Source organism: Chaetodon trifascialis, chromosome 21 (genome assembly GCF_039877785.1).
Source record: "Chaetodon trifascialis isolate fChaTrf1 chromosome 21, fChaTrf1.hap1, whole genome shotgun sequence".
NCBI classification, from domain to species: domain Eukaryota; kingdom Metazoa; phylum Chordata; class Actinopteri; order Chaetodontiformes; family Chaetodontidae; genus Chaetodon; species Chaetodon trifascialis.
Window position 1 is genome coordinate 12,880,831 of NC_092076.1, and position 21,648 is coordinate 12,902,478.

The 21,648-nt window shown below is 42.0% G+C and overlaps 1 protein-coding gene across 3 annotated transcripts; it reads left to right on the forward strand.

Moving 5' to 3' along the window:
• The first annotated feature begins 8,354 nt into the window (after positions 1-8,354).
• Positions 8,355-20,260, forward strand: top2a (DNA topoisomerase II alpha). Of its 3 annotated transcripts, XM_070991327.1 has the most exons (35): positions 8,355-8,487; positions 9,423-9,569; positions 9,795-9,885; positions 10,002-10,065; positions 10,240-10,385; positions 10,631-10,728; positions 10,823-11,035; positions 11,242-11,415; positions 11,762-11,863; positions 12,011-12,148; positions 12,238-12,376; positions 12,481-12,638; positions 12,860-12,985; positions 13,203-13,313; positions 13,791-13,896; positions 14,040-14,149; positions 14,263-14,355; positions 14,439-14,553; positions 14,659-14,780; positions 14,961-15,109; positions 15,242-15,473; positions 15,578-15,712; positions 15,869-16,069; positions 16,180-16,375; positions 16,560-16,651; positions 16,734-16,880; positions 16,972-17,055; positions 17,212-17,418; positions 17,520-17,640; positions 17,803-17,970; positions 18,274-18,454; positions 18,545-18,600; positions 18,695-18,814; positions 18,993-19,225; positions 19,734-20,260. In XM_070991327.1, exons 1-35 carry the CDS (start codon positions 8,470-8,472, stop codon positions 19,878-19,880), a joined length of 4,740 nt encoding a protein of 1,579 aa, XP_070847428.1. In that variant the 5' UTR covers positions 8,355-8,469; the 3' UTR covers positions 19,881-20,260. The 3 variants fall into 3 exon arrangements, with proteins under 3 accessions (XP_070847428.1, XP_070847425.1, XP_070847426.1); XM_070991324.1 differs by lacking the exon at positions 8,355-8,487 and having other exon boundaries at positions 9,325-9,569; XM_070991325.1 differs by lacking the exon at positions 8,355-8,487 and having other exon boundaries at positions 9,325-9,569; positions 17,806-17,970.
• The last annotated feature ends 1,388 nt before the right edge of the window (positions 20,261-21,648 follow it).

Sequence of the window (21,648 nt, forward strand, 5' to 3'; positions counted from 1 at the left end):
CCCATGAGAAACACATATACCGTAATGTTCATTGTTGCTATATTCACCCCTTTCGCAGCCCTGAGATTAGAAGGCTGTTCGTGTCAATTAGACGAGGATCAGATAAGTGGAGTAGCATATGACAGTTAAATTGCAGAAAACAGGATTACTCTCCTCATCGAGAGAGGAGAGTGCACTGGCAGTCAGTCTTCCCCAGATTTATCAGATTACTTCAAATGCTCATCTGAGGTTGTCAGCTCGACAAGCGCTGGATGCATTATCAAACAAGCATTATGTCCTGATAGACTACACTTTCAAGGGGATCAAAGTGTCCTCTTTTTTTTTTCCTCCTTACGTTTTTTTCTCCAGCTTGTCAAGCATCTCAAAGCAGGCTCGGCTAGCGTCCTCTCTGCCACCCTGACACCTGTGCAGGCATGCCTGCAAGCTAGCATTAGTCCCTGAAGTCCAAGGGCTGAATGGGAATTTGGCTGGGATATTATTTGCACCAGAGTTTCCACAGCGTCACCTTATCAGGGTGAGATTGTTTTGCCATTATTGTTTTCTCTGTGCGGTGGAACAAAAGGACTCATATTAATGAGATCTCTCCCTTACCTTCTCATTTCCTATCCTACTTTTTCTTGCCTGTTCACACAAACACACATACATATGTATATGCTTAAGCACACACACACACACACACTCTCTGTCTCTGGCTTCCTCCTCGTCCCTGAACAAGATCAAAGTCCTGTCTTGTCTTTGTGAATACAACATTACTCTGCTTTATTTATTTATTTCCTCACCAGTCTTGAACCTTTTAATCAAAAACTGTGGGAAAGGTGCATTAAAAGGATTTCCCTGCTACTGCCAGAAACAGGGGGGTCACCTCACCTCATCTTCCCTGTGAAGAGCCTTGTCTTTGAAGTCTGATATTATTGACATTAAGGAAAAATGGGCTAGCAATATGAAAGTGTTAGATATTCACTGATGCTTGTTGAAGCAGCTCCCCAGTGGTGGAGCTTTGGCTGGCTGAGCTTTGTCAAAAGCCTCGAACCACAAGTGCTGGAGTGCTGAATCTTCAGCAAAAGCAGATCATGAGTAGATTTTACTCTTCTGGCATGTTCCAAGTGGGTGCTGTTGTTTGTAGTTCACAATTCCTCAAAGGTGTTTCCAAAAGATAGAATGCATTTTAGATATACAGTTATGGCTGATGGGAATTTCATTAGTTTTCCACGCATTTGTTCATAAAATGAAGTGGAGGGAAAATCAAGATTTTGACCTGATGGTGATGACAAAATCACCAGTTTATTACAATTCATCTTGTGGGGATCATTGTACATACAATTCTTTATGGCGATCCACACAAAGGTAACAAAAACGTCAACCTCATGGTTGTGCTGAAGGAAAGATCAGGGGATCACCAGAGTTAGTCTTTATCTGCTGGTGAACTACAAAGTCAGCCTACCAGCACATGAAAAGCTGACAAATACATTTATTTTGCTTAATATGAATAAAATCGAAAATTAGAAACTTCCATTTAGAATTTTACAAGACCTCTGGACAAATATGAATGTCAATATTCTCATGTAAGTCTTGGCAAAGAAGTGGATAAGTGTATTTCCTAAAATGTCAAACTACTCCTATAAGATCAAGTAGTGGGAATTCACTGTGAGTACCAAACTTAGGTACAACCTTGTTTCCAAAAAAGTTGGGACGCTGTGTAAAACGTGACTAGAAACAGAATGTGATGATTTGCAAAACATTTAAAGTCCTAAATGCTAAAGGAAAACACCTGGTGGAACAGCTCACCATTAATTAGGTTAACTGGCAGCAGGTGAGTCACATGGTTGGGTATTAAAAGAGCTTCCAGAGAGGCTGAGCCTTTCTGAAGTTAAGATGTGGAGGGGTTCACCACTCTCTGACGGACTGCGCTGGCAAATAGTGCAACAATTTAAGAATAATGTGTCTTAATGTAACATTCCAAAGAATGTGGGGATTTTATTGTCTGTGCAAAATGTCATGGCAACCCATTCTATAGATACAGATATTTCAGTCCAGACTCATGTGGTCGACCAACCAACAGACTGAGCAACAGACCGTCACTGCTGTCCACAGAGCTGAGCTAGCATGGCTGAAAATCACTGTAAGTCAGTGGAGTGTGCGAAATGAAAAACACCAGGTTGAACAGCTCAGAGGACACACACTCTGTCACGGAGCCTCGCAAGTACACCCTGCTTGATATCACAAGCAGAGAAGGTTGGGAACTGTTTCAGGGTCGACCAGGTTAATAGGGAACCTAATGGTGCCTAACCCTGACTGATGCATGCACAGGAGTGATCTACACATACATCGACCCCTATCTCATCAATACCGTTGAGGTCACGGTAGACTGTATTTCACTCTGCCAGCTAATGAAGCCAGTTAATCCAATCTGCTTCCTTTGTGGAATCCATATTAAGTGTCGCTTTGTTTTTAAAAAGTGAAAACGCAATATACTTATACTTACATCTGTGTAATGTCAATGTAAAGCGCTCCATTTGCTTCTCATTTATGGGTGAAGTGTGTGAAGCATCTCATGTTAACATTTCTTACAGCAGGCATGAGCAATCAACAGAGTGGCGGCACTGATTGTGATGGATGCCGTCTTAAATGTTAAGTTGTTACAGTTGCCTGCCAACACAGGATAGAGGCTGTTGAAGCTGTTTTCCACTGCCCTTTTAAAGTAATTAATAATTCTTAGTCCTTCATTGTGTTTCTCAGACGTATTCACAATGACAGCCAGGGAGGGGTGTTCACCTTAAAGGTCATGTTATAGACCTCCAAGGACACCGCTGGAAATGTGATGCTCAAAAATAAAAACTGTGTGTCAATACTGTGAATGTTAAAGGTTTGTTGTAGATGTTATTTACTTCATCTAACGCTGCAAAAGGTTATGTTGTGTCTGGGTTTAAGTATTCATGAGTAAAATCCACTGCTTCATATTTGTCATGTAGGTTTCTTATATATAGAGATTTCCTCAGAGCAGCTGCACAAATTCAGAATAGCTTGAGCTAACAAGTCATTCCAGTCATTTCATCTGTCATACTGTACACCTGGAAGTTACCAGGGCTAAATACAGCAAACATTTGAGTTTTCATTATTATTTCATTGTAGCATTGAGTGTTTTCATTTCAGTTCACACATTACGCTCCACTTGCTCTTCCTCCTGTCGATCAGCTAAAACCCACAGGACGAAATGAGACTAGTCTTTGCTTGGAAATAATTACTCAGAAACACTGAGGCGCAGCAAATTCACTTTCACTCATAATGGAGTTCTCCAGGGGAGAGCACACATCTCTGTAACACAGTGACACTACTCACAGAACAACCTTTACAGACATTTTGGGTTAAATGTTTCAAGGGACAGTTTCAATTTAACATTCAACCAATGAATCAGGGTCAGAGGTGTTTTTTGACTCATGCTTGAACCTTGCTGAACAATATCTATTAAGAAACAGTTCTCTATTTTGGGAAATACGCCTACTTTCTGTCTTGCTAAGAGTTAGATGAGAAGATCAACACCACTGTCATGTCTGTACACTAAATATGGAGTTACAGCTAGGAGAAGGTTATCTTGACTTAGCATAAAGACTCGATGCAGGTGATATAGTTTAGTTCTGTCCAGAGGTAAAACAATCAGCCTACCAGCACATGAAAAGCTGACAAATACATTTCTTTTGCTTAATATGAATAAAATCGAAAATTAGAAACTTCCATTTAGAATTTTACAAGACCTCTGGACAAATATGAATGTCAATATTCTCATGTAAGTCTTGGCAAAGAAGTGGATAAGTGTATTTCCTAAAATGTCAAACTACTCCTATAAGATCAAGTAGTGGGAATTCACTGTGAGTACCAAACTTAGGCACAACCTTGTTTCCAAAAAAGTTGGGACGCTGTGTAAAACGTGACTAGAAACAGAATGTGATGATTTGCAAAACATTTAAAGTCCATATTTAATTGCATGTTTCAGAGAAGCTGTGACAGTGGAAACAAAGGACCGGGAAGGTTGTGAAGTGCTAAAGGAAAACACCTGGTGGAACAGCTCGCCGTTAATTAGGTTAACTGGCAGCAGGTGAGTCACATGGTTGGGTATTAAAAAAGCTTCCAGAGAGGCTGAGCCTTTCTGAAGTTAAGACGTGGAGGGGTTACCACTCTGTGACAGACTGCGCTGGAAGAATAATGTTTGTCAATATAACATTTCAAAGAATGTGGGGATTTTATTGTCTGCAGCACATAATGTCTTTAAAAGATTCAGATATTTTGTAGATGTCAAGCAAGACTGGGAAGACATTCCACTGTCAGACTTACAGCAGTTGGTCTCCTCAGTTCCCCAATGCTTCCACAGTCTTCTTAAAAGAAGAGGTGATGCAACAGAGTGACATACATGACCCTCTCCCAACTTGTTGGAGCCAACAAATTCTAAATGAGGATAGAATTTTCAAAAACAATGAAATTTCTCTGATTCAACATTTGATTTCTGTGCTATTTTCAATTAAATATGGGGTTGCAGTGCTTTGCAGATCATCACATTCTGTTTCTATCTATGTTTTATGCAGTGTCCCAACTTTACTGGAAACTGGGTTGTAGGTTTAGCCATTTAAAGTGCATGTTACATGGTCAACTCATACTGTATGGCCAAAATGAAGAAAAAGGATGCATGCAGAAAATCATCCTCATCACTGTTGACTGATATACAGTATGATGTACACTACAACCTGTATTCTCCTGTGCTCTGACATACCTGTCCAGTGCTCATTTGGAAGCGGTGGCTGTTTACCTGTCACCCTGATGCTGCATCTATAACGCAGCATGACACAGGACATCAAGCTGCACCAAACAGCCCCTTTAGATAGATCAGATCTATGACACACCAAGTTTTTTTTCTCCCCCACTTCCCCAACAGCCAGGCTGCATCAGGCCTCAGAAAACACAGAGCCATCAATAAATAAACGGGAAAGCAGGTGGTACAGAGAGCGGGTGTCCATCTACTTTGCTAACATCTCTCAACAACTTCAGCTGGGTGACTATTTTTGGATGCTAAGTACTTAGTATTCCCTGTTTCAGCCTGCCCACTAGCACTAGAAAAGAGGAAGTCTGTGTGTGAGTGCGTTACAGGGTTAGAATAGCAATGGAATAGTTGCAAACAAAAAAAAATATGTAAATGCACTCTCTTAAATTACTACCTGTAAATGATGTACTCTGACGATACATTTAAAAACAGCACAGGTTGTCTTGAATACCATGTTGCCGTTAAAAGGAATTGTTCAATATTTGAGGACATTTTTGAGAATTTGTTTACTTAAAGGGAGTTCAACAAAGGTAGACAGCACTCTCCTATCCTTCTGTTAAATATTGAGCTACAGGCAGGTGACAGTCAGCATACAGACTGGAAGCGGGCAGGAACAGCATGCCCGGCTCTGTCCAAAGGTACGAGTGACTCTGAAGCTCACAAATGAACATGTTTAATCTCATCTGTTTAGTCCATGCAGAACTATTTCTTGACTGGGTGCAGTGACTTCTTGGAACTCTGTCGTCATCGTGAGACAGCCAGGTAGTCAGCATAAAAATCTGTTAAACCACAAATAGTCCTTTTTATACATCAGAATTTATTATCAAATGAGGTACAATGTGTTGATTTGTGTTAATTATGGGTGCACAAAGGCTCATTTTATATCCTTTGGACGGAGCCAGGCTGGCTGTTTCCCCTGCCTTGAATACCTTGAATACTGAGTTCAGGTGATCCTTTTGATTATCCTGCTGATTATAGCTTTGATAAGGTAAATTTTATCTCTCTCAACGCTGCTCCCATTCACAATTCTTCTCTTTTAGTTTCAGAAAAGTAGCACATTTGTCTCTTTGTCAGGTACAGAGGACTCAAACTTGTTCTATTTTGAAGGTAGCATAAACCAGTCCACTTCTGTTGTACACGCAAAAAATGGACGAGGGCAGCTGGCACATTCTTTTACATTCCTTTAAATAGATCGGTCTTTCTTTCTGGTGAAGAAGTGCAGAATCAAACTTTAATGTGTGTTTGCACCTTTGTTCATGTGTGCAGGTGTGGGTGTATTTGTGTACATACACTCCACTACATCCGCTGGACCACAGCTCAAGCTCCTCAGCCCTATTATTATCATGCCAAGGTCAGATGAGTGGGCACCCTAGCAGAGGAAGACAGATAAGAATGGTAGAATGGTTAGATAAATCAGGTTAGTGCATTCCCATTGACTGATAGCCACCAGACCAGAGATGTAAAAGCCTGTGTTTGCTGTACTAAATAAAATCATCTGTCTTTCTCTGTTGTGTTTTCTTAAATACTGCACTTCTGAACATCTTTGCACGAGCTGAACAGAGCTGTAAGACATGAAGGAAAGCGCTGCGCAATGATACATGGCTGCTAAAACACATCAGCTGAGGGCTATCACAATGGCATACTTCTGGGGAGATAAACCCATTAACCACTAAATAGCTTTTAGGCAGCCATCATGTACAGTGTGTGAGCGTGTGTGACAGAGAAATTGTCAAATTGAGGAAATGAGGGGGAGAGACAAAGAGGCAGGGGGAGAGAATATTAGAAAATGAAGTAAAATTGAAATTGAGCACTTTGGGAAACACTGCACTCCCAGAAAATATCACAGAACATTTTCTTGCAAGTCATTTTGATGTACATTTGTATATTCAAAAAGACAGTAATGGTTTGTATCCCAAGCGACCAAAAGGTACACAAACAAAGGCATTATCATTAGGCAATGCTGAGAGAATGGGTGTGCGTCTTTCCCTTTTTCCTCTCAGTTTGGAACGGTTTGTTCTTCTCTTTGTCTGGGGAGTGTGTGGAGGCAAAGACACAATATCGACACACCAACCAGAACACAATGCCTCACCAGCTTTGATGGGGCTGCGAGCCAACTGAGCCTGGATCTCAGCAGTGCTGAGCTTGCTGTCTTGAGCGTTTGTTTGTCTGGCCCATCTAAGTGACCCAGTCAGCCTTTGTATGGGTGAAACAGATTTTAAAATGAACCTTTTGTTGTGACTTAACTAGTATGAATGTACTGTCTATCTTGAGCTCTTGGCTGTCTGGTGAATCAAAAGGTCACGCATTTAGAGCCAACTATTCCCTTGTTATTGTACATCTATGAAAAATGTACATCTCCAGACAAGCAGCTGCCACCTGCTGTACTTCAGCTGATGGGAGTACCTTCGCTGTTGCACACTTGACTTTTGGGAAAGATGTTAAATTATTTGCTGATGTTGCAGGTGTAGCTTCAAGACAATATGTAAATAAGATGGAGTGTGCACAGATGTTGAATACTGCTGCGTGTCTTAGCTCTGTGAATACTGAATGGTATTACGCAGCTGTGAATGTCACAGTTTCTCTGATCTTTGTAAATTCCGCAGGATTATGCAGCTAGCATAAAAGGCTTCAAAGAACATGGTAAAGCTTTAAAAAGTGCCATAGCTTGCATGATATGCCAACTTCAAAGACAGGCCTTTGAGTTAGAATTGAGTTAGACATGAATAATTTTAAAATGGAACAGAAGGAAATTATATGGGCACACTTGAGGACAGACAATGGACTGTAGATATTTAGTCTAAGCCCAAACATATACGCTTACATAAACCATCAGTGCTCTCTGAGCTGTACTGTATGTTAATCTTGACAAAAAAGAAAAGAAGGATCACTTTGTGCACTACATCTCTCTCTCTCTCTCTCTCTCTCTCTCTCTCTCTCTCTCTCTCTCTCTCTCTCTCTCTCTCTCTCTCTCTCTAATATTACCCACTTAAACCTTCTGGAAAAAAAGTGCTGTTCAGGCACATGATTTACATTTTTAAGCAATCAGGCTTCACGCTGTGTATGTGCAGTACATACAATGCGGCAAATGAAACGATGCATATGGGGTTTAAGGGTGTCTACATCCGTGTCCAGTGTACTGAGTGGAAAGTGTAGGCTTTTTTATACATGGCCTCAGCAATAAATGAGAGGAGGAGAAGAAGAAGAAGAAGAAGAAGAAGAAGAAGAAGAAGAAGAAGAAGAAGAAGAAGAAGAAGAAGAAAATAATCTCTTTTCCTGGACTCATTTGCGAGCATGTAGTATTCTGTTGAATTGTTTCTGTTTTGGGAAGCTGATTGGTCATGAGACACAACTTGGGCGGGCTTATGCCTCTAAAACAGTCGATGATTGGTTATTTTCTTGAAAGAAGGCGGGTTTAAGTTGCTCTTTGGAGAAAAACGTCAAACAACCCTATCTTTGATTGGTCAATACAGCTGGCGCGAAAGGTTTTCTTCCAAGTTTTGAATTTTCAAACTGGGGTCTTGATTTACCGAGCGACTTCACCTTTTCGTGCAGCGAAGTTGTAGTTATTATTAGGAGATAGCTGGCAGGCGGTTGGCTAGCGTTAGTCATAAAAGTAGTCTCTAAGTTACTGGAAGCAGGCTTTAGCTATAAATATAAGAAGAATGGCTGACCCACTGAAGGTAACTTTACTGTCACTGATGTTTGCAGATATCGTTACTGCTAGTGTTAGCTACAGTGAAACTTAGCAACGGTTTAAGTTAGCTAGCTAGCTTCGTCTAGAACAACGTTGACGTTAACACAGTCATCGTTAACGGCGTATCATAACATTGTAATGACGTGTGATGTTAAAACGTAAAGTTAAAAAAAACAAAACAAAATGCCCTGGTCAAGACAACAGCGGTTGATGTGCCCCTGTCAGTAACGTGATAACTCCCCTCCGAGACGGATGGCGCAGCATCAAATGTGATGTGGGCACATTGTAGAAGCCACGTTAATGTTATGGTTCATATCAACCAGTTGGTTAGTTAGCTAGCGGTAACGCAAACATTACATGTCTTCGTGTAACGTTTCCGCTTAAGAAATAACGTTTCTTGTCTCACACCAGTAACACTATGGCTTAACGTGATTCTAATTATACAGAATCACCGTTAACACTTTGGCTAATGCTGTAACGTTAGTTAAAAGGTGTGGACGACCTCGAGGAACTTATATACTTATATATTATAAATTATGTTTACTTACAGTTAAATCTAAAGTTTGTATGTAGACAGCCATACCGTGTTTACATTTCAAAGGTACTTAGATGGTGTGGACTAACGTACCTTTTTCATTTTGGAAATAAAAGTGGCTGCTACCAGTAAACCCAGTTTCAAACACATGTCCTCCTGAAATGAAGGGTGAAATCAGATCCGAAGAATTTGAATGCGAATTTATCTAATTATTAAGGTTTTTCAATGACCTTAGACATGAGGTTTTGTCTTGTCAACAATGAAAAACCTCTTTACAACAATGTGAAACTGAACTGAACAAGTGACATTGCAGATGTTTTGGTCATTGTGTGGAGTTCAAGAAAATTCACATGAAAGGAAAGATAACCATGTGTTGTTTGCAGCAGGCTTTCTTTGAAAACAAGCCTTTGGAAAAGACAAAGAAAGATCCTAAGCGTCTGTCAGTGGAGAGGATCTATCAGAAGAAGACGCAGTTGGAGCACATTTTGCTCAGACCAGACTCCTACATAGGCTCTGTAGAGCCTGTCACCCAGGTAAGAACTCACACAGCAGCGTCTTTTTGAAATTTATGGCGTCTCTAATGAACCTTCATTGGTTTTAAGTGCTCTGTGAGGGCGGACCATTTTAGATATTTTTGGAAGAAATTTGCTCTCACTGCAAAGTTGCAGGATGATGATTGGGAGAACAAAGCATTAATGGTTCATATTATACAAATTTATGCATGATCTTTGTAGCCTCTAATTGACAACTTTCTTTAGCAAATGTGGGTGTATGATGAGGATGTTGGACTGAACTGCAGAGAGGTGACGTTTGTGCCCGGGCTTTACAAGATTTTTGATGAGATCCTTGGTGAGTAAATATCTCATAGTTTTCGATGGTGTATGATGTAAATCAACATAATGTTGGCCATCCCATGGTGGCGCCTGGTATACTCAAGCAGTTTGTTTTTTTTATTCCCTCTACAGTAAATGCAGCTGACAATAAACAGAGGGATAAGAACATGTCCTGCATCAAAGTTGGCATTGATGTGTGAGTACTGTTTAATATTGCACGACCAATTAAGGTCTGAAAATATCTTACAAGCCTCCCACAGTGTCCCTTTACTTGTACAGTGTCAAAAAGCCCCAGCTCATGTCCAACACAGCTGCTTTCCTCGGTATCACAGGAGCACATAGTAAAATGTTGTGTATGTTTTCTTTTTAGTGAAAACAACACCATCAGTGTATGGAATAATGGGAAGGGTATTCCTGTGGTGGAGCACAAGGTGGAGAAGGTCTATGTGCCTGCTCTCATCTTTGGACAACTCCTCACCTCAAGTAACTATGATGACGACGAGAAGAAAGTCACCGGTGAGTTGAATAATTGCATAGACTCTAAGAGCAGAGTTCACATATCCCTCCAAAAAAGAAATAAAAATAAGGGAGGACTGGCAAACTATGAACAATAAGGTTGGACCCAGGTTGAACAGAAACATAATTTAAAGCCACACGTAGTGGATTGTATAAACAACCCAGTCATTTTTGGTGTTTAATCAGTAGACTGTTACTTTTCTAGAATCCTAACCCACATCTTCATACCAATAATTGCTGTTTAGGTGGACGAAATGGATACGGTGCTAAGCTTTGCAACATCTTTAGCACAAAGTTCACTGTCGAGACTGCCTGTAAGGAGTCAAAGAAGACCTTCAAGCAGGTAGGAGGGAGACTGAACCACATTTGCTCTTTTGTAGTCATTGCAGCTTGAAAAGGCAACCTGTCACTTTACAGTATGTCTATGCTTTCCACAGACTTGGCATGACAACATGGGCAGAGCAGGGGATGCTAGTATCAAACCCTTTGATGGAGAGGAATACACTTGCATCACATTCAGGCCAGATTTGCCCAAGTTTAAAATGAGCATTCTGGACAAAGACACGGTGGCTCTTATGACCAGGAGGGCCTACGACATTGCTGGCGCCTCCAAGGGCCTCCGTGTGTTCTTCAATGGCAAGAGGCTGCCAGTAAGTCACCATGCCATTTACTTTTCTGTCTCCCACGTTCCGTCTGGTGCCTTCTGCCAACCACCTACCTTTCAGCCATCTCTTACTAAATTAGAAATGAATTTTATTTATCCTTTCAATGATCATTTAATAACATTCAAAATTACAGACTGTGCAGGGATAAGTCTTGCGATTAAAACTAAGACAACCTTGCTGTTGTACTCCAGGTGACAGGTTTCCGTAGCTATGTGGACATGTATGTGAAGGACAAAGTGGACGAGACTGGCAATCCTCTGACTGTGCTCCATGAGAGTGTCAATGACCGCTGGGAGGTCTGTCTCGCCATGAGCGAGAAAGGTTTCCAGCAAGTCAGCTTTGTCAACAGTATTGCTACGACGAAGGTAATGTCACAGTATATTACATCATCTTAGTTGCATTTGTGTGTATAAATGAGTGTGTGTGTGTGGCTTGTGACCTCCATGCCAAGCCAATTATTTAATTTTTCAAAGCTGCCTGTTGGAATACTGAGTGCCAATTTTAATTTTAATCTTACCTTGTCGGCCGTATTTAAATTTTCATCTTAGAGCAGCTATGAAACATTTGAAGTCAGACTGAACCTGTAGGCCAGGTTCCTTTGGCAGCTAAGTACAAGTTTGGCTGCTCTCCCAGCCACTTTGTGTCACTACAATCAAGACTTATGACATTCATTCTGTAAATGGCATCTTGTGTTTGTCCTCTGGACCTCAGGGTGGGAGGCACATTGACTATGTAGCTGACCAGGTGGTTAGCAAGCTCATCGAAGTGGTGAAGAAGAAGAATAAAGCTGGAGTGGCTGTCAAACCTTTCCAGGTACAGTCATCTTATTGTAACCTCACATCTGAAATTGTCTGTTTGTGTCATGATTGCTGGAGCACTCCAGAGTAGCTGAATGCAAAATATTCCAAATATTCACTGTTGGCAAAACTCATGAGTATCCTCCACTTACTCTTTATCCAGGTGAAGAACCACATGTGGCTGTTTGTCAATTGCCTGATTGAGAACCCTACCTTTGACTCTCAGACCAAAGAGAACATGACACTGCAGCAGAAGAGCTTTGGGTCAACTTGTCCTCTCAGTGACAAGTTCTTTAAACAGGTGCTAATGAAAATCCACAGTCCCGCTTGCCCTCAGATGTGTAATCATTCCGTTTTCATTAATTGCTCTTCATTTTCTGTTCTCCATAGGCCACGTCCTGTGGGATTGTCGAAAGTATCATGAACTGGGTGAAGTTCAAGGCTCAGTCCCAGCTCAACAAGAAATGCTCAGCTGTTAAACACACAAAAATCAAAGGGGTGCCAAAACTGGATGATGCCAATGATGCAGGTATTGTACACATGGTTCTTTTTCTCTTTTGTTTTATTACAGTCTTGCCTTGTGAGAAAGCAAATGAGCTGTCATCATCCTGTGGTAACCATGTTCCCTGGCAGGTGGGAAGAACTCCATTGGCTGCACGCTGATCCTTACTGAGGGAGACTCAGCCAAGACACTTGCTGTGTCTGGGCTGGGAGTGGTTGGCAGGGACCGCTATGGCGTCTTCCCTCTCAGAGGAAAAATGCTTAACGTCCGGGAGGCCTCACTCAAACAGGTTTGGCCCAGCAGCGTTGTCATCATGTCTCTATGGTGATGCCAGCACAGTCATAGATATAGACTTGTATTTTATTTACTGTGTCTTGTATGGACAGATATGTATGAACAGCACCAACGTGAAAAAGGATTCATTCATAGAAAACCATATTTATCATCATCTCTCTGTGATGCAGTTTGGCAAACAGCCTAGAGTGACAATTGTTTGGTCTCCCTCATCAGATTATGGAGAACGCTGAAATCAACAACATCATTAAGATCCTCGGCCTTCAGTACAAGAAGAACTACAGCGACCCAGAATCCCTCAAGAGCCTGCGTTACGGCAAGATCATGATCATGACAGATCAGGTGCAGCAGATCAGCAGTTTCACCTTAGTCATCTGTTTTACTTTGCTTCTTAGCGAATTACTATTCAGCATTTTATACTTTTTACAAGTGTTTCGAGCTGTCAGAGTCACTTCCACTTCATTATGTTCATTAAGTTCAAGTGGTATTAATCTTTAGCTTCACGGATTTCTTTACATTAACATGAGTGGACTCTGCTGTATCCCTGTGACTGTGACAGGATCAAGATGGCTCCCACATTAAGGGCCTGCTGATCAACTTTATCCACCATAACTGGCCGTCGCTGTTGCGCCACAACTTCCTGGAAGAGTTCATCACCCCCATCATCAAGGTATGTAGTCTAAACAAAAGTCTCCCACTGAAACACAGAATATTTGCTGTGGTTGACAAACTGTTTTACTTGGAGTAACTCAGAAGGAGTGTTGCTCAGTCACTTCCAATTGATTTAGTTGCCTGGAAATTTTCAATAGATGTTAAATTATTTGGCATTTTAGCAAATGATGTGGAAAAAGAGGGTGATTTCTGGCCCTGATAGAGGTCCAAACTGAGTAGTCTGCTTAAAACTAGAACAACATTGCCATCTAGTGTCAAATCGCAGAACTTGCAGATCTGAATTTAGTTTTAGTTGTGTAGGAGAGCTGCTGTTGGTTGCTTATTGATAATTCTACATGTCATAAAAATCAAGTTTTTCATGTGTTCTCTTTGATGATCATACTCTGTCCTTATTTTACTCTTTCTCCAAACATGTTAACCATAAAGTAAGACGACAGGAAGTGATTGTGCTCTTATTTTCTTTCCCTCTCTTTAGGTTTCTAACAAGAAAACACAGCTGTCTTTCTACAGTATCCCTGAATTCAATGCATGGAAGGAGAGCCAGGCCAACCACAAATCTTGGAAAATCAAATACTACAAAGGTTTGTCATAAACCCCTGTGTGGTAGTAAAAATGACAAAGTAAGCAACCCTTCATACCTGGACGATGTCATGGTTGTAGTCTTGCATATCATTATAATGCTATATCTTATAGAGTCTTTTCCTCTGTGGTCTTTGTCCATCAGGTTTGGGAACCAGCACATCTCAGGAAGCCAAAGAGTACTTCTCTGACATGCAGAAACACCGTATCCCGTTCAAGTACTCTGGACCTGAAGACGATGAAGCTATCACCCTTGTAAGATCTTTCTCATTCCTCAGCCAGTGTGATTTGGGGAGGATCACGTCACATTTGATTTAAAGTCTTTAAGCTTGTGTTAATATCTGAGTCTTGCATGATTTTTTTCACAGGCCTTTAGCAAGAAGAAAGTGGAAGAGCGGAAAGAGTGGCTGACCAACTTCATGGTCAACAGACGCCAGCGCAGAGAGCACAACCTGCCTGAGGTAACGTCCCAACAATCAGCCAACCTGATGTGCTTTATTGCAGATTTCTGCTGAGTCTCACTGCATCTTTGGTCTCTTTACAGGACTATCTGTATGGTCAGGCCACCACGTCCCTTTCTTACAACGACTTTGTCAACAAGGAGCTGGTACTCTTCTCCAACTCTGACAATGAGAGGTCAATCCCCTGCCTGGTGGACGGTGTGTGAAATGATTACGATCACCAAGAACACGCTTGTGACTCCTAACACTGCTTGTTAGGTGCGAGAGTGGCTTAATGTGCGTCTGCATTTGTGTGAATTTCAGGTCTGAAACCAGGCCAGAGGAAAGTGCTGTTCTGTTGCTTCAAGAGGAATGACAAGCGGGAGGTGAAGGTGGCCCAGTTGGCTGGCTCGGTGGCTGAAATGTCAGCCTACCACCATGGAGAGGTGAGACATTACACTTGGATGAGCCGATTTCCCAAATATGTTTACAATGCTGAGGCTTTTTTTATATTCTTCCTCTTCTTCTTCATAGCACATACATAGTGCCCCTGGTGAGCAGTGCTAGCTGTATTTAGTAGTTTTGATAATACTGTTGATTGATCCCCTCACCTCTTTATTTTTCAGGTCTCACTGATGATGACCATTGTTGGTTTGGCCCAGAACTTTGTGGGAAGCAACAACTTGAACCTGCTGCAGCCTCTGGGTCAGTTTGGAACCAGGTTGCATGGTGGCAAGGACTCTGCCAGCCCTCGATACATCTTCACCATGCTCAGGTCAGTAGCCTCAACTACAAATGATCTGAAGCTACAGGCCTCCTGCACACGTTTGTTAAGCTTGAGTTGATTTCATTGGTTTGCTTGGTTAGAGATTAATTCCAGAGCTTTCCCCACTTTCTGTCCTTCCAGCCCTCTTACCCGCCTTCTTTTCCCATCTGTGGATGACAACCTGCTCAAGTACAACTATGATGACAACCAGCGCGTGGAGCCGGAGTGGTACATGCCCATCATCCCCACTGTGCTGGTGAACGGTGCCGAGGGTATTGGCACAGGCTGGGCAAGCAAGATCCCCAACTTCGACATACGAGAGATCATCAGCAACATCCACCGCATGCTCAACGGCGAAGAGCCTCTGCCCATGGTGAGGACAGGAAGTGGCTGTTGCTGCTTTCTGAGATCACTATCTTGTGTCTTCTGGCTTGCAAATCATTTGATGAGGGTGCTTTTGTTTCTTCTCTCCTATAGATTCCAAGCTACAAAGGCTTTAGAGGCACAATTGAGCAGGTGATGGACAACCAGTACATGAACAGTGGAGAGGTGGCCATCATTGATTCTACTACCATTGAGATCTCTGAATTGCCTGTCAAATCCTGGACACAGGTTAGTCTCTGAATCTTTGTCCTTCCTGTTCAACACGTTCCATCATGTACATTAATGTGGTCTGTAATATAGACTCAAAAGAAATTAATTCATATTCATTTTAAGTACTTTTGAGACCATTTTAATTACCTCTATATGTTATTCTCTGTGGTCTAGGCCTACAAGGAGAACGTGCTGGAGCCAATGTTGAACGGCACAGAAAAGGTCCCTTCTCTGATCACGGACTTCAAGGAATACCACACCGACACCACTGTGCGCTTTGTGGTAAAGATGACGGCGGAGAAGCTGCAGGAGGCGGAGGCTGCTGGCCTCCACAAAGTCTTCAAACTTCAGAGCCCCCTCACCTGCAACTCTATGGTAATGGCGGACACACATTGGCACACATGTAGTGTTCTGGTGACAGGATGAATCAAGCCTTCTTGTACCTTACTGTTTTTTCTCTTTTTTTTCCCCCCTCCGTGTTTTAGGTTCTCTTTGACCACGTGGGCAGCTTGAAGAAGTACGAGTCAGTGCAGGATATTCTCAAGGACTTCTTCGAGTTGAGGATGAAGTACTATGTGCTGAGGAAGGACTGGCTGGCCGGCATGCTGGGGGCAGAGAGTGCTAAACTCTCCAACCAGGCCCGCTTCATCCTGGAGAAAATCCAGGGCACCTTGGTCATTGGTTAGTAGCTTGTTATAGTTTTTGTTTTCATTTGAAAGACGTTAAAAGTTTTTATGTTTTTCGAATTACTGCCCTCTAAAAGCAAGTGATCATATGGGCCAAGTTTTAGTCATAATGGTGCAGACCTGGAATGTGTTTTTATATTCCTTGATCAACAGTATTAATACTGTCCATCTGCTTGTAGAGAACAAGCCAAAGAAGGAACTGATTCGCATGCTGCAGCAGATGGGCTACGACTCAGACCCAGTCAAGGCTTGGAAGCAGGCTCAAGAGAAGGTAGGACACATTAATGAGGCATGCTAAGTAATCAGCCCCCACCTGGGCAAATGACATTATGCATTTGTGTTAATGCTCTTAGAATGAGGAGATGGAGGATGAAGAGGAGGATGAAGGAGCGGAGAAGGAGGACACCAGCGGGCCAGACTACAACTACTTGCTGAGCATGCCCATGTGGTTCTTGACCAAAGAGAAGAAAGAAGAGCTGTGCAAACAGAGAGATGCTAAGGTCTGATGTTCAGCTATGCCATCAAATCGATTTCAGTTGATCCTGTCTGCCACAAACTTTGACCTTCTCTGACCTAACTGTGGTTCTATAGCTGACTGAGCTGAACACCCTGAAGAGGAAGGCTCCAGCAGACCTGTGGAAGGAAGACCTTGCTGCTTTCTCTGTGGAACTGGAGGTACTGGCTCTTGGCTCATAGTTTTATAAATATGCTTTACCAGAGGCTTGACTCGTGAGTGTGCATGCTCAAGCGCTGATCCAGGCCTGTGGTTACATTCAGAGTTGTTGCTGTCAAACTTTTTGCCACTGGATAATCTTCTGATCTTGTGCCCAGACCTTAGAGGCAAAAGAAAAGGAAAATGCCACCATGCCTGTTAAAAAGGCGACTGGGAAAGGCAAAGTGGTGAAGGTGAAGCAGGAGACTCTGCCCACGCCGCAGGGCCGCCGTGTTGTCCCACGCGTCACCAGCACCATGAAAGCTGAGGCTAACAGAAAGGCTGATATTAAGAAAGGAGAAGGCAAGAGAGGCAGGAAAGTCAAGGTAATGTCTGTCAGAAACCAAAAAATGATTTGTCTTCTATGTCTTACATCTTGAGCTGAACTGAAGGTGACATTTTCTTGACCGTCTGTCTGTAATTGTAGAGTGAAGATGTAGTGATCAAGATGGAGTTTGGAGAGGACGCAGAGAACGCAGAGCCAAGTGAGGAGATTGGCTTGGCTGCACGGCTGAGCAAGAAAACTAAAACCCAGGCAAAGGAAAAAGGTAAGAATGGCTCCTGCAGTCAGATGAAAATGTTACAGTGACAGATTTTGATTTGACTTTCATTACTATTTTTATTTGTCTACGTGATAAATATATTGTTTTGCCGCCCCTTACGAAACCTCTTTACGTTTTAATTAAACTAAGAAACATGCTTGTCTGCAGCAGCGTCAAAGACCGGCAAGCAGAGCACTCTTCAGTTCAAACCTGTTGCCAAGAAGCCCAAAAAGAACCCGTGGTCAGACGATGAGTTTGATGATCTGTCTGCCGACAGTGAAATGGAGGCAGAGGAAGCGGTCGCCCCCAGGGAGCGAGTTGAGCGCAAAACCAAAGGTGAATCAGCGAGATGACCCTCACCCCCTTCGTTATGTTTCCCATCATCCCTCTGAAAAGACCTGATTTTACATGCCCAGACTGGAAGGATATAAACACTCCAAAAATGTTTTGGATTTTAAATTAAAGCACTGATACACAACGCATTTCCTGAGGCTAATTGGCTGTCTTATCTCTATTTGGCCCTAACCAGTCAACAGCTGAGTGATTAGGAACTCTAACAAAACAAACCTCTCCTAAGTTTAAGTGAGTAATGTATGACAGCATGACTGACTCAAACCATTCTGTTACCTGTTTTTTAAGCTGCGGTGAAGTACAGTATGTCCGACAGCGAAAATGAATTTGATGACTGGGCAAAGAAGGATGCTCCAAAACGGAAAGCTCTCATCAGCGATGATGACACCAGCTTTGCCCCAGAGCCCAGCGCCATGGCTGACAGCGACGTGGACTCTCCAGCCCCACCTGCCAAAGCTCCAGAGCCCACGTGAGTGTGAAAATGATGCTGTATCAAGCTTCTTTCGCATCAAGGCTTTTTTAAATTGACCTTAAATCAAATTTCATCAATTCTACACAGGAAGAAAGTGACAAAGAGCAAATCAACAGTAAAACGAGCTGAAGGCAAGTCGAGCTGTAAGTATTTTCATGCAACTTCCTGTGGTGAGCTTGACAAATGTCGGGCCTTGAGTCTTAGGTGTAATTATTTACTCTCTGCGGTGCTTTGCAGCTCACTCGGATGATCAGGTGCCTGCATCCAAGGCTCCAGTTCAACGTAAAACCAAAGCGGCCGGGCCCAAGAAAGCTCCTGCTGCCAAGAAACCCGCTGCATCCAAGAAGAAAGCCACAGGTATTTAGCCGGTTTGGCCTCATCAGGAACAGCTCGCCTTTGTTTATATGTCAAGCCCGTTGAAGGACAGATGCATGGTTAAAGTTTGATATCGCTGTTTGTGTTCGTTTGGGCCTCATGGTTGAAGAAAAGTCTGCAGAGTTAGCATGCTTTGTTTTACCTGTTTACCATGTCTTAGATGTGATGCAGCCGTCCATCCTGGAAGTTTTTTCAAAGCCCAAACCTTCATCCAACACGGCCGCTAAGAGGGTCCCTTCATTTGACTCCAGCGACTCTGAGGGTGAAGTTAAAGCTCCAGCTAAAAAGGCGAAGCCCGTGTTGAAACGGAAACAGGCCGTCAGCGATGACTCTGACAGCAGCTCAGACAACCTCATGTCACGCCTCAAGGCCAAAACAACTGCCGGCAGCAAGGTCAGTTTTTACACTGAACTCTGATTTCAGGGACGTCTTTAAGTGTTAATGGACCACAAAGCCTCCCTTTTGTTTACTTATTAATAGTGCTGTCAAAAATATTGCGTCGTTAACGCAAATCAATTTTAACAGCGTCATTTTTTTTATTATTTATTTTTTTGTCATCTGTTTATTGACAGTGTTAAATTGTGAGATTTTGCTTCAAATGTGAATGACTGCTCAAAGTGAGAATGTTAGTGTGAAATATAACACTACACGTTGTTGTTTTCAATAAAAAACATTTGCACAAAGCAAGCCTATCCACTTTTCCATGTTCATAAGAGTAGTAAAATGATTAATGTGACATTTAGAATAGATTAAAACGTACGATTAATAGTGAGTTAACTGTGACATTCATGAGATTAATCGCGATTAAATACTTTAATCGCTTGACAGCACTACTTATTAATTTATTTATTTGAAGCCACTGCAAACACCCTGGCACACCTGAATATTTTCTCTGTTGTAGAAAACCAAGAAGTTGGTCGATGACAGCTTCCAGGTGTCAGACCAGGAAGGAGCGTCTCCCATTGTGATGGCACCGCGAGACAAGCCCTCACGTGCCCGGAAACCTGTTACCTACAACCTTGACTCAGACTCAGATGAGGACTTTTAAATGTTAGTGTCTAAATCAGCATCCACATGACCTTTTAGGTTGCTTGTTTTATTGATTTTGTATGAACAGGTTCTTACATAAGTTATAATCTGTGCCATGTATCACTTGAATTGCTGTTGCATTTACACTTGTGGCTTGAAATGGACCTTACACCTGCAGTTATTAAAAATCTGATTGTAGGAAGAAAAAGTTTTTCATCCTGTTAAAGAGATGACTGAATAAAAAGAAGAAAAAAAAACATTCATACGGGTCAGGTGCTTTGACCCCACTGGCCCTGTAAATCTAGTTTTAATCTGAAAATTGCTTCCTTTTCCATTTCTTAAAATGTCATTTGTGATCCGTTTGTTTGTGTTTTGTCTCGTCTTGTAAATATTTCAGTGGATTTTAGTTTTATATCTTGATTAATAAAGTTAACTTGTTTATATATGTGCAGTGTGTTTGTTTTAAATGGTGACTTGCATGACTGGATTGCCTAAGGGCTAACGTGTAGTGAAATGTGTCATTGATTTGTGTCTGTGCATGTCAGGCTCTCAGTTATTCAAGTGTTAAGGCAGGGAGAAGCATCAGCCTCACATGTGGCAGATAGACTGTGGTTTAATGGGGGAACAGGTCCTTGGGAAATTTGGATGGGTAAGTAACATTTATTGTGGTATCAGGTGGTAGAAAATGATCTTAAGTAACATTTATTGTCATATCAGGTGGTAGAAAAATGATCTTAAGACTGTTTTTTATTTAGAAGTTGAGATATTGGAACAGAAAGAGAAAGCATTTCCAACACGATGAATGGGTTCAAAGTCAAAAGACACTTGCTGTTAATGTAAAACCTGACTTTCTTGAGCCATGAACTCAATAAATGAAGTGTGATGTATTTTATTGCTAACTGAATGAAGCATAGTCCATGTATAATTCATAAGGTTGTTTTAAGCAAGTTGCTCTCCTGTGATCAGGGAACTTGGCAGTGGACATTATAACAGATCCTTCCTGCCATTTAGGAAGCTTTTTGAAAAGCTCATTAAGAGTTTGCCTTTCTTGGGTAAACATCACTTCGGTCTGGGACTCTTGATGACTGCAGATTAGGATGTAGCAGGAATTTCCTCCACTGTTGCCCCCCCCTCTCAATTATAAGCACGGGCAGCCCTCAATCACTTGGCATTTGGAGAGAGGAATCTAAGTTGGTGTGGACTTGACCATAACGCCTTGACTGGACAAAATTTTCACTTATTTGAATCTCCTTTGGCTTATCCGAAGACATACAAGGACTAAGTGTTGTCACAGAGGGTTTTTTTTTTTCTACGTCTTCACATCAGGTAAGTGAAATGCCTCAGGCTGAACCTGTTCCGTCATCTCGCTGCAATTGGCTTTTCTGAAATGTTGCGTATGAGTAGTGTTTCGGACCGGGAAGTAGCCCAACCAGTCCGTGTACTTCCACAAGTAGCAGCCTGATAGAGGCTGCATTCATAACTGTTGTGCATGGCGTCACAATGAAGTTGAAATATGTGGAAAATAGGTGCTTGTGTGATACGTCCTTGTGTGATATGCTTAAAATGTTGTTAGTGCAGGTGGTATAATCATGTTTTATATGTCATTTCAGGGTATTGTAATGTGAACCCTCATCCCTAATCTCATCCTTATCTTTACCCTTAACCCTTAACCCAATCTTTAATCTGCAGAGTGGCCTCTCTATGAGTCAAGATAGTACAACTCATTTTTGTTTCTCTTTTCAACCGCACACAGCATTCTCTCTGAGACAGGCAGACGGATAGATCTC